This window comes from Triticum urartu, chromosome 3 (assembly GCF_003073215.2).
Source record: "Triticum urartu cultivar G1812 chromosome 3, Tu2.1, whole genome shotgun sequence".
In the NCBI taxonomy this organism is placed as follows: domain Eukaryota; kingdom Viridiplantae; phylum Streptophyta; class Magnoliopsida; order Poales; family Poaceae; genus Triticum; species Triticum urartu.
In genome coordinates, this window is record NC_053024.1 from 33,604,535 (window position 1) to 33,618,284 (window position 13,750).

The 13,750-nt window shown below is 44.1% G+C and overlaps 1 protein-coding gene across 1 annotated transcript; it reads left to right on the forward strand.

Moving 5' to 3' along the window:
• Positions 1 to 10,547: 10,547 nt before the first annotated feature.
• Positions 10,548 to 13,337, forward strand: LOC125542572. The gene is made up of 2 exons (XM_048705652.1): positions 10,548 to 11,106; positions 12,029 to 13,337. Exons 1-2 carry the CDS (start codon positions 10,776 to 10,778, stop codon positions 12,982 to 12,984), a joined length of 1,287 nt encoding a protein of 428 aa, XP_048561609.1. The 5' UTR covers positions 10,548 to 10,775; the 3' UTR covers positions 12,985 to 13,337.
• The last annotated feature ends 413 nt before the right edge of the window (positions 13,338 to 13,750 follow it).

Consider the following 13,750-nt stretch of genomic DNA (forward strand, 5'->3'; position numbering starts at 1 on the left):
TTTTCGTAGATTCGTTCATTTAAAACGCTTTATGTTTTAAACCGTGCGTTCAAATCTCGAACCGTTTTCACCATTGGATTCCTCGCGTCAATATCTTCAAAACTAGATCCCATGTTAATAGGTTTTGACGAACTTTTTTTTCATGAAAAAACCAGACGAAAAAAACCGGACGAAAAAACCGAACTGGGATCACGGTTTTTTCCCTTTCCGAAAGAGGCACACCCGTGCCTCTCGTGGAAGCAAAACCGTAACTCTCATGGAAGGAAAAAAACAAAAAACGCATTTTTTTCCGTTTCTGAGAGGCACGGCCGTGACTCTCGTGAAAGCACAACCGTGCCTCTCACAGAAGCAAAACCGTGACTCTCACGAAAGAAAAAAAACAGAAAACACATATTTTTTTCCCTTTCTGAGAGGCACGGCCGTGACTCTCGTGAAAGCACAACCGTGCCTCTCGCGGAAGCAAAACCGTGACTCTCGCGAAAGAAGAAAAAAACAGAAAACGCATTTTGTTTTTCCTTTTCCGAGAGGCACGGTCGTGACTCTTGCGAAAGCACAACCGTGTCTCTCGCGGAAGCAAAACCGTGAATCTCGCGAAAGAAAAAAAAAGAAAAATGCGTTTTTTTCGTTTCCGAAAGGCACGGCCGTGACTCTCACTAAAGCACAAGCGTGCCTCTCGCGGAAAAAAATCGTGACTTTCGCGAAAGGAAAAAAAGGAAAACGCGCTTTTTTCACGCAATTTTTTTTTTATTTTTTTTTCGAAAAGCTAAGGAAGATCGGGGGGAAACCAAAACGTCGAAAAACCCAAAAAAATGTTTAAAAAGCCGAAAACGCGTGCGGAAAAATAAAAAAAATCCGAAGGAAGTGTCCAGAGTGCGACACGTGGCGAATGGCTGAGAGTGCGCCAAGTGACGCTGATCGTTGCGAGGCTCCCGAAGGAGCGCTCGTTAACTAGTTGCTCGTTTTTCTGTTTTGTTTTTTATTTATAGGTTGTTAGTCCCTACAATACGAGAGCTCCAATCTGCCGCAAAGAGAAACGCACAGGCACCCACCCAACTGGGCCGCCCCACTGGTGCACGCAACGAGCGGGAGAACCGGACCGTGTAGATAATCGAACCAAGGCACTATAGTGAACCACTGAACCGTACTCAGACATTGTAGCGTGCAGTGCTAAGTTACTGTAGCGATAATATTTAGAAAAAATATAAGAATTTTTTTTTAAAATTATAAATATTTTTAAATGCGACTTTTTTTAAGATGAATGAACTTTTAATTCCTGCTCGTCCTCGAGTAGGTAAATGATAAAAAAAGATAATTTTTGATGTGGAATGCTAGTTGGCATAATTTCAATGTAATTATTCCTACTTGTGATATGAATATTCAGATCCGAAAGATTCAAGACAAAAGTTCATATTGACATAAAAATGATAATACTTCAAGCATACTAACTAAGCAATTATGTCTTCTCAAAATAACATGGCCAAAGAAAGTTCATCCCTACAAAATCATATAGTCTAGCTATGCTCTATCTTCATCACATAAAATATTTAAATCATGCACAACCCCGATGACAAGCCAAGAAATTGTTTTATACTTTTGATGTTCTCAAACTTTTTCAATCTTCACGCAAATACATGAGCGTGAGCCATGGACATAGCACTATAGGTGAAATAGAATGGTGGTTGTGGAGAGGACAAAAAGGGAGAAGATAGTCTCACATCGACTAGGCATATCAACGGGCTATGGAGATGCCCATCAATAGATATCAATGTGAGTGAGTACGGATTGCCATGCAACGGATGCACTAGAGCTATAAGTGTATGAAAGCACAAAAAGAAACTAAGTGGGTGTGCATCCAACTTGCTTGCTCATGAAGACCTAGGGCATTTTGAGGAAGCTCATTATTGGAATATACAAGCCAAGTTCTATAATGAAAGATCCCCACTAGTATATGAAAGTGACAACATAGGAGACTATCTATCATAAAGATCATGGTGCTACTTTGAAGCACAAGTGTGGAAAAAGGATAGTAGCATTGTCCCCCTTTTTTGCCTTTCTTTTTTTATTTGGCCTTTATTTTTTTATTTGGCCTTTATTTTTTTATGGCCTTTCTCTTTTTTTTGGGACAATGCTCTATTGAATGATGATCATCACACTTCTATTTATTTACAACTCAATGATACAACTTGATACTAGAACAAAGTATGACTCTATATGAATGCCTCCGGCGGTGTACCGGGATATGCAATGAATCAAGAGTGACAAGTATGAAAGAATTATGAACAGTGGCTTTGCCACAAATACTATGTCAACCACATGATCATGCTAAGCAATATGACAATGATGAATGTGTCATGATGAACGGAGTGGTGGAAAGTTGCATGGCAATATATCTCGGAATGGCTATGGAAATGCCATAATAGGTAGGTATGGTGGCTGTTTTGAGGAAGGTAAATGGTGGGTTTATGGTACCAGAGAAAGTTGGGCGGTACTAGAGAGGCTAGCAATGGTGAAAGGGTGAGAGTGCGTATAATCCATGGACTCAACATTAGTTGTAAAGAACTCACATACTTATTGCAAAAATCTATTAGTTATCGAAACAAAGTATTACACGCATGCTCCTAGGGGGATAGATTGGTAGGAAAAGATCATCGCTCGTTCCCGACCGCCACTCATAAGGAAGACAATCACTAAATAAATCATGCTCCGACTTCATCACATAACGGGTCACCATACGTGCATGCTACGGGAATCACAAACTTCAACACAAGTATTTCTCAAATTCATAACCACTCAACTAGCATGACTCTAATATCACCATCTCCATATCTCAAAACAATTACCAAGTATCAAACTTCTCATAGTATTCAACACACTCATAAGAGAAATTTATTATTCTTGAATACCTAGCATATTAGGATTTTAAGCAAATTACCATGCTATTTAAAACTCTCAAAATGATATAAGTGAAGCATGAGACTTCATCTATTTCTATAATACCGCCACCATGCTCTAAAAAGATATAAGTGAAGCACTCGAGCAAACGACAAACTACTCCGGAAGATATAAGTGAAGATCAATGAGTAGTCGAATAATTATGCAACTATGTGAAGACTCTCTAACATTTAATAATTTCAGATCTTGGTATTCTATTCAAACAGCAAGCAAAGCAAAATAAAATGACATTCTAAGAATGGCAAACATCATGTGAATAAGCAAAAACTTAGGATCAACCGGTACTAACCGATAATTGTTGAAGAAGAAATGTGGGATGCCAACCGGGGCATCCCCAAGCTTAAAATGCTTGAGACTTCTTGAAATATTATCTTGGGGTGCCTTGGGCATCCCCAAGCTTGTGCTTTTGTGTCTCCTTAATTTCTCTCATATCATGGTCTCCCTAAATCTCAAAAGCTTCATCCACACAAAACTCAACAAGGACTCGTGAGATAGGTTAGTATAAACTATTGCAAAAACCTTATCATACTCTACTATAGCAAATCACTAAAATTATTATTCAACATTGCATACTAAATGCCTCTGCATATTTAATAGTCCTATCCTCAAATAAAATCATTAAAAAAGCAAACATATGCAAACAATGCAAACATAACAGCAATCTGCCTAAACAGGATAGTCTGTAAAGAATGCAGCAATATCCATACTTCCCTAGCTCAAAAAATTACAAAAGAAAATTCCCACTGTAGTAAATTTATCAGAGCTTAATATGCAAAAGGTTTCAACATTTTATCACATTCTGACTTTTCTAGGGAATTATTGCAACAGTGGTAAACTTTCTGTTTTCAAACAGCAACATGTATACTTGTAACATAGGCATAGTAAAGGATATCAATGCCACTTTTATTGAAATAAAAGATGCAAAACATTGTTCTAAATAACAGCAAGCAAATCCTAACAAAATAAATTGACGCTCCAGGCAAAACACATATCATGTGGCGAATAAAAATATAGCTCCAAGTAAAGTTACCGATGAACGAAGACGAAAGAGGGGATGCCTTCCGGGGCATCCCCAAGCTTGCATGCCTGCAGGTCGACTCTAGAGGATCCCCGGGTACCGAGCTCGAATTCGCCCTATAGTGAGTCGTATTACAATTCACTGGCCGTCGTTTCCCAAAACTTGAAAACTTCACAACACAAAACTTAACAGAAAACTTGTAAGCTCCGTTAGTATAAGAAAACAAAAGACCACTTCAAGGTACTGTAATGAACTCATTTTTTTATTTATATGGGTGTTAAACCTACTGTATTCCAACTTCTCTATGGTTTATAAACTATTTTACTAGCCATAGATTCATCAAAATAAGCAAACAACACATCGAAAACAGAATCTGTCAAAAACAGAACAGTCTGTAGTAATCTGGATCAAACGTATACTTCTGGAACTCATAAAATTCTCAAATAAATTGCTGGACCTGAGGAATTTATCTATTAATCATCTTCAAAATGAATTAACTAAATAGCACTTTCCAAATAAAAATGGCAGCAATTCTCGTGAGCGCTAAAGTTTCTGTTTTTTTACAGCATGATCAACAAGACTTTCCCCAAGTCTTTCCAAAGGTTCTACTTGGCACAAACAATAATTAAAAGCACAAAACCACATCTAAGAAGAGGCTAGATGAATTATTTATTACTAAACAGGAGCAAAAGGCAAGGAACAAAAATAAAATTGGGTTGCCTCCCAACAAGCGCTATCGTTTAACGCCCCTATCTAGGCATGATGATTTCAATGATGCTCACATAAAGGATAAGAATTGTAACATAAAGAGAGCATCATGAAGAATATGACTAGCACATTTAATTCTAACATACTTCCTATGCATAGGGATTTTGTGAGCAAACAACTTATGGGAACAATAATCAACTAGCATAGGAAGGCAAAACAAGCATAACTTCAAAATTTTAAGCACATAGAGAGGAAACTTGATATTATTGCAATTCCTACAAGCATATGTTCCTCCCTCATAATAATTTTCAGTAGCATATCATGAATAAATTTAACAATATAACCAGCACCTAAAGCATTCCTTTCATGATCTACTTGCATAGAAAATTTACTACTCTCCACATAAGCAAAATTCTTCTCATTCGGAATAGTGGGAGTATCATAGGAAACTTGAATACTATAAATTGTTTCCACATTAAATGGGTAATGTTCAGAGAAGGAGTAATCATAACCATGACAAGTTTTATAAATATAATCACTACTTTTTATAGCATAAGAATCATCACAATAATTATCATAAGTAGGAGGCAGGCTATCATCATTATAAACTTGCATATCAAAACTTGGGAGACTAAAAATATCATCTTCATTAATCATAGCTTCCCCAAGCTTGGGACAAACATTAATTGCAGCAAATATATTCTCAAATATGTCATCCTCATCAAACATAGCTTCCCCAAGCTTGGGCCTTTTCATATCATAAGCATAATCACTCTCATCATTAATAGTATGGATAGCACCAATAGTATAGCAATTATCATATTCTTCCAAGCAAGTGCCAAAAAGATTTTCAAGATCATAAAAAGTATCATTATCTTCCACAATTATATTTTCATGAGGCACAATAGTAATAGGAGCAACATTATTTGGAAGAGATATCTTTTTACCTCTCTTCCTTTTTCTTTTCTTCTTCTTCACCACATCATGTGTGGGTTCAATCCTTTTTTTGGAGCTCCTTATTAATGATATTGGTTGAATAGGAGGCTCCTCCTCATTACCTGATTCATCATAAGAAATAATAGAAGGATATTGGGAAGTCTCTTCCCTTTCATTAGTATTCTCTTCATCTTCTATTTGCTTTCTTTTCTTTATGTAATTGGCAATATAAGGATTTTCAATACAATTCACCGCACAATACATATAAATTTTCTCTAGATCAAAATCAAGAAATCTATCAAGATTAAACTTTGGAATATCCTTAGTTATACGTTTCATTTCCTCATACCCCAAAAGAAGACTAAGCTCTTTATGATGCTCAAGGGTAATCAAATTATCACAATTTTTGGATACGATTCGGTCATGAAACAATTTGCATTGGAGATTTAAATGACCATGTTCATTGCAAAGTTCACAAGGGGCACGAAAAATATTGAATTTTTCAGCACAATCATCAAGACTTTCTTGCAACAATTTAGTTTCTAAGTACTTATGCCTCTTGCAATATCTATCTTCCCTATTTGGTGTGTACTTGCAAACCCAGTCTACTCCACAAAAATTGGCATGTTTATAGGAGGCATTTTCATCATAACTAGTGCAATCATCATTAGCATCATGGATATTCAAAGAATTCGTACTAAAAACATTGCAATCATGCTCATCATTCAAATATTTAGTGCCAAACATTTTAGAGATCTCTTCTTCTAGCACTTGAGCACAATTATCCTTTCCATCATGCTCACGAAAGATATTAAAAAGATGAAGCGTATGAGACAAACTCAATTCCATTTTTTGTAGTTTTCTTTTATAAACTAAACTAGTGATAAAACAAGAAACTAAAAGACTCGATTGCAAGATCTAAAAATATACCTTCAAGCACTCACCTCCCCGGCAACGGCGCCAGAAAAGAGCTTGATGTCTACTACACAACCTTCTTCTTGTAGACGTTGTTGGGCCTCCAAGTGCAAAGGTTTGTAGGACAGTAGCAAATTTCCCTCAAGTGGATGACCTAAGATTTATCAATCCGTAGGAGGCGTAGGATGAAGATGGTCTCTCTCAAGCAACCCTGCAACCAAATAACAAAGAGTCTCTTGTGTTCCCAACACACCCAATACAATGGTAAATTGTATAGGTGCACTAATTCGGCGAAGAGATGGTGATACAAGTGGTATATGGATGGTAGATAATAGTTTTTGTAATCTGAAATAATAAAAGCAGCAAGGTAACTAATGATAAAAGTGAGCATAAAAGGTATTGCAATGCGTTGAAATAAGGCCTAGGGTTCATACTTTCGCTAGTGTAAGTCCTCTCAACAATACTAACATAACTGGATCATAAAACTATCCCTCAACATGCAACAAAGAGTCACTCCAAAGTCACTAATAGCGGAGAACGAACGAAGAGATTATGGTAGGGTACGAAACCACCTCAAATTTATTCTTTTCAATCAATCTGTTGGGCTATTCCTATAAGTGTCACAAACAACCCTAGAGTTCGTACTAGAATAACACCTTAAGACACAAATCAACCAAAACCCTAATGTCACCTAGATACTCCAATGTCACCTCAAGTATCCGTGGGTATGATTATACGATATGCGTCACACAATCTCAGATTCATCGATTCAACCAACACATAGAACCTCAAAGAGTGCCCCAAAGTTCCTACCGGAGAATCACGACGAAAACGTGTGCCAACCCCTATGGGCGGAACCCGCAAGTTGATCACCAAAACATACATCAAGTGAATCACGTGATATCCCATTGTCACCACAGATATCCACGGCAAGACATACATCAAGTGTTCTCAAATCTATAAAGACTCAATCCGATAAGATAACTTCAAAGGAGAAACTCAATTTATTATAAGAGAGTAGAGGGGGGAAAAACATCATAGGATCCAAATATAATAGCAAAGCTCGCGATACATCAAGATCGTATCATCTCAAGAACACGAGAGAGAGAGAGAGAGAGAGATCAAACACATAGCTACTGGTACATACCCTCAGCCCCGAGGGAGAACTACTCCCTCCTCGTCATGGAGAGCACCGGGATGATGAAGATGGCCACCGGAGAAGGATTGCCCCCTCCGGCAGGGTGCCGGAACGGGTCTAGATTGATTTTTGGTGGCTACGGAGGCTTCTGGCGGCGGAACTCCCGATCTAATCTGCGTTCTGGAAGTTTTAGGGTACGGCGATATATATGGGTGCAGGAAGTACGTCGGAGGAGCCACGGGGGCCCCACGAGGCAGGGGGCGCGCCCTAGGGGGGTGGGCGTGCCCCCCACCCTCGTGGGCAGCCCGTGTCTCCCCTGACGTGCACTCCAAGTTCCCTGGGTTGCTTTCCTTCCAAAAATAACTTCTCCAGTTGATTTTGTTCCGTTTCGACTCCGTTTGATATTCCTTTTCTTCGAAACACTGAAATAGGCATAAAACAGCAAATCTGGGCTGGGCCTCCGATTAATAGGTTAGTCCCAAAAATAATATAAAAGTGAAAAATAAAGCCCAATATTGCCTAAAACAGTAGATAATATAGCATGGAGCAATCAAAAATTATAGATACGTTGGAGACGTATCACCCCTAATCTAGGACTCCCTCACATCCTTTACATGGGACAAGCTCTAATACCAGTCACTTGGCTTGTGATTCCTTCCTAGTCGCTGGTGGGTGGGGACGGCCGTGCAGCCGTGACATTCCCCCCTTCTTGCGTACCGACTTGTCCCCAAGGCGGTGTCAATGGAAAACGCTGCTGGAGTAGTTTTGGATCCTCCCGCATAGCGAGCGTCAGCGGAAGGCTCGTCCATTGAACGCGGACCCGCAGGCTTGTCTCACCAGCGACTCGCACCATCTTGTGCTCGAGCACCATCTCTGAACAATGTTCAGCCTTGCATTGCCAGGAGGTAATTCGGAGATTACCGGCACCACGGCTCCTTCAGCCTTCTTCAGCTGTGACACATGCATGACGGGGTGTATCTTGATGGATGGAGGAAGCTGTGTCTTTGGAGACAGAAGGAGAGGCGACGTGTGCCCTGCCGCTCACTAGTTACTGGTCCACAACTCACCTATCTTCATGCTCTACGCGACCAAGCTTGATGCGCAGGCCATGTCCATCCGCTAGAGCTAGATCCAGGCCCAACAATTCTTACTCCGCAACCGTGAGGATGAGTAAATTTAAAGCTCACGTGTCGCTTGGCGTAAAAGTTTTACTTTAGTTTTTTTTGCACTTCAGCTAGGCGCCCGTTAGTGGAGAAAACCTAGGTTTTTTGTTCTCTACCCGGTTCTAGAGGATCACTCTTACACCATCCAATCTATATTAGTTGTCTTAGATTTGTCTAGATATGGATATATCTAACAGTAAAACATGTCTAGATATATCTGTATTTGCACAAATCTAATAAAACAAATAATATAGAGAGGAGGAAGTAACTAGTGATCCCCGTGGTGCTTGCCTCTTTTTTTTCGACATTGTCAACGTGTAAAGGTGTCCTTTTACCGAAAGCAACCACAATTTGAACATAGTGGTGAGAATCAAAGAGAAAGCATAATATTTTCATGAGAGTGAGGCAAAGGAGTAGACCCTTGACATTTGGATGAACTTAAACTAAAACTTAGACTTACATAATTGAAACCTACCAATCACTAATTGTCTCTTTGGCGAGTCTCTTTCAATCACCTTCCCACCGATCATAGGGTCGGCGCCTTGGCCGGCATCATCGTTGTTGCCGCCGCCGCCGTCGTCATTGGTAGAAAGGACGATGACATCCGCCCCCGGACGCTAACTACTCGTACAAGACGCTCCGCCTCGACTTGCTCCGGGTAGCAGCGGCGGAGCTCCGTCATGTACGCCTCGTCGGTCGCCTCCGCTGTGATGCGCTTCCGAGCCTCCCGGTCCGCTCTCCTCTCCCACGCGGAGACCACCCATGGGACCACAGGATCCAGCCGCAGCATCTCTCCAAATGCCAAGTTTTGATGGCCGTCTGCACCGTGATGGGGGATTGACATGATATCGTCAGCCGCGCTGCATGCTCGCTAGAATGGAAGGATCCAAACCCAAATCTTCTTGTGGGTGTGCCGGTTGGTTATCTCGGCCACCCATGTTCTCGAGTTCCGCTCCTGCACGCCGATGTAATGCCTTTGTGGCGGCGGCGAGAGGTCAGGGAAGCCATGTAGGCGTCCGCGTGAGGAAGAAGATGCGCGAGCGGCGCAGGAGGAAGACTACCTCGGCGGCACATGAGGAAGTACCTCCATGGCCTCCGGAGCGCTCGTGGCGGCGCAGATCCGCATTGCGGATGGGCGGTGCGGCGGTGGGATCCGGGCATATCCGCGATGGGCCGGCGCCAGAGTGGGTCGCGAGGTTGGCCGGCGGGAATTGGGTGGGGAGGGGGGGGGGGGGGGGGGGGGGGGGGGGGGGGGGGGGGGGGGGGGGGGGGGGGGGGCAGCGGAGAGGAGAAGAGAGGAGAGGTTGGATTTTTACTCCGCGACGGGAAGGATAAGCAAATTTAAGGGCCACACGCAGCTTGGAGTAAAAGTTTTACTCCTCTAAGGTTTTTTGGCTTCGGCTAGGTGCCGGTTAGAGGAGAAAACTCGGTTTTCTTCTTCTTCTTCTTCTCTAACCGGTGATTCTAGAGGATAGCTCTTTAACTAGTGATCCCATTGGTGATTTCCCGATGAAACGTCGACATTCTCGTCGTGGAAAGAGTAAAGACGTCCTTTTACCGAAAGGAACCGCAATTTGGACGGAGCGGTGAGAATCAAAGAGAAAGCATAATACTTTCTTTGATGAGAGTGAGGCGGAGTAGACGACCCATGACGTCTCTCTCCCTCCGACTCCGCAACCTCTGCCCTCAAAAGTGATCTCTAACCCCAATCATTCTATCATAGTAGTAGTACCCAATTTTATTATCTCTCCAACTCATAGTGGGGCTCTATTCTTGCAAAGTTGACAGCTTCTCCTTCTCCTGGCCACCGGTGGAGCCGATCACCCCGTCCACCTAACCCGCCATTGTCGTCTCCTTGCCACTTTCCTCTGCCTCCCGACTCCAGCTCATCGGCATCCTCCTCTGTCTCTGGATTGATCCACGGAGCTCCCATGATTCCTTGGTGATGGTCCGCGAGTTGCTGGCCGTGCTGGTGCGCGCGGCGCTGCAGTGGGCGCTGGCGTCGCTGCTCCTCGCCAACGGCGCCGCCTTCTGCCTCATCGCCGCCGCGGCCTCGTCGCTCCGGCTCGGCCCGCCCTGCCTCCTCTGCGCACGCGTCCACCGCCTGCTCTGCTCCGACTGCGGCCAAGAAGAACAAGACGCCTTCCGCCGCCTGCTCTGCGACGCTCACTTCGCCGCCATCGCGCGCTTAGGCGCACAAGAAACAGAGCAGCCGGCGTGCTCTGCTTCTCATCACGTCGACGCAGGGACGAAACCTGATTCAGATAAACCTGGAGGTAATCAATCCATCGATTTTCCTATTCTCTTCGATCTAGCAGCGTGGCACCAAAGGTCTTTCTCTGCCGGAATTGCTAGACAATACCATGAATTTGTTTATGTTTATCTCGCGTTGTTGGTGATGCCACCAAGATGGTTGCGGTGGAAACAGACACACCTTCTTCGATAGGATAAGAAAGTTTACGAGCGACAACAATGCATCCATTCGCTAAATATAGGATTCGGTGATGGACCGCGTGAGAACAGTTTAGAGATGCCAATGTCATTCTCAGGAATCAGAAGATGGGAATGCTTTTCAATTGGTTTCAGCTGCCCAAAATTGAGTTGCAAGGAACCTGAACCCAGTTTGGCAATTGCGCACTTCAGTAGTTCTGAATGAAAAAAGTTGCCCACCTGCGAGTTCAGTGTTTTTCTTTTTCGGAAGATCCAGCATGCTGCCAACATTCATTGATTTAGTAGAAGAGAGCGGAAAACAGGGTGGAATGAAGCTAGAATCGGCAAAACCACAATTTGCGCGCTTTTGCTATGTTTCGGCTGCCTGAAAATCCTAACTGAGCTAGTGATTATTGCGGGAAGAAGAGGTAGGCCGCAGCATCCCGGCGAGGCCGCGCCATGAGCGGAGGTTTGACATGTGCTAGGAAAACGGTCAAGGAAGAAGTCGACGATCTGGCCGTTTAGTTTCGATCTAACGGTTCAGATTATTCCACATCGACTGACCCTAACATTTTTCCCAGTCAACTGAAGAATAGGTGGACCCTAATTTGTGATAAATATTCTTTAAGCTTCTGGCTTTTTCCTACTAGTAGTCTATTACTTCAAATGTACATTAGCGAATCCAACTAAAAAAATGTACATCATCAGCGAATGAAAACGGTCTCCGAATTCTTCGTGTTGACAACTGGTAGTTGACATTGTGCTCAGGTCTAGAATCTCACCGGGTCGTCTCCATCGGCAGCGAGATCTGCGAGCAAGATCGTGGCGCCGACGATGTTCAACCCCGTGGCACCAACCTCAGCGCCCTCGGAAGAACGTCGAGCACCGACAGCGGCGAAGGCCCATACGTGTCCCTATTCGAGCTCGCTCCCCTCGTCGCCCTCCCGGAAGACACCCCGCTCACCAGACACGGGACGACGAAGCCGGAGCACGGGAGCGCGTCCCCGAGCGCCGCGGAAGGCGGCGAGCAGGCGCTGACGGTGAGCGGCCTCGTCGCCGCCCTCCACGCTCAGCGGCGGGAGCTGGAGGAGGCGCGCGCGGAGCTGCGCGGCGAGCGGCGCGCCAGGGCGGAGCTGGAGGAGCAGGGCGAGCTGGACCGGGAGGCGGCGCGGGTGGCCATGCAGCTCGTGCACGAGACGGAGACGGAGAAGCACGAGCTGCAGCGGCAGCTCGACGCGTTCAGGGTCAGGGCCCAGCTCCACGGCCACGAGGCCGCCGCCGCCTCCTTGGACACGGACTACTCTGCTTCTGCTCTGGCCAGCCGGCTCGGGCGCCGGCTGAGCCGCGACGGTGACGGTGAGTTGATGGAGCAGGAAGACGAGGCGGGCTGGAGCGGGGACAAGAACTACCAGTCGCTGGTGGACTTCCTGCCGGGCTCGGTCTACTCCTCGTCGCCGGACCTGGCCAACCTGCTGAGGCTCTACACGGAAGGCAATGGCAATGGCGCTCGTCGGCCGAAAGAGGGTGATATCACCGAGGAGGAGGAGGGGGAAGAGGAGGTCGTCGTCGCCGTCACGGCCGCGGCTGTCTCTGGTTTCGACGGCGGGGACAGTGAGGAGGCCACTAGCATGGCTGCTGCTGCTGGTGCTTCTTTGCCAGAAAGTGGTAGCGACCACGTCGGAGCAGATCTTGCACAAGACGAAGCATCCGTAATGCGTGCATGATGTATCGCGTCGCACCACCACCGTGATTGATTTCTTTTCCATTTAACCGCCATTCTTTTTATATTATTTGTTGTACAGAGCTTCGTATATACTCCCTCTGTAAACTAATATAAGAGTGCTTAGATAACTAAAATAGTGATCTAAATGCTCTTATATTAGTTTACGGAGGGAGTACTATATACAGTATTTTGGATCGTCCGAGCAAAGCATGAGAGAAGTCTTTTGGTCATTTTGTCAAACACCTCATGTGCATCGGAGGCTACACAAGAGGGTTGGCTCGGTGCCGCTCGTTGTATCCCACACAATGGAATCAAATGAAATACAAAATTGCTTTCCGACGTCAATTCGTCACATGTTCACAAAGTGGCACATTTTGAATTCTCTATATTAATCGTCTCGAATTCATCACCGAATTTCATTTTGGTCAAAATTCATTTTCTCTTGATCAACATATTGGGTCACACATTATCGTCAAATGGGACAGGCTTTAAGCTTATCTTGCCTCGAATGCTTACCTTGAATATGCACATATCTATCTTGATGATCATCTTCACTTGATACCATCCTCACATAGCCTATATGAAAACTCGATTGTGATGCGAGCCCATGAGTTTCACTTAACCAACAAAAGCATACCAAGCACACAAGACATGGATTAGTTCACAAAGGGCGATTCACAATTACTTAACATGCCGCTCGATCCCACACGGTATATCATGATGGGAAGACCATTTAGAATACAATCCACATGCTTCATCTTCCCAAC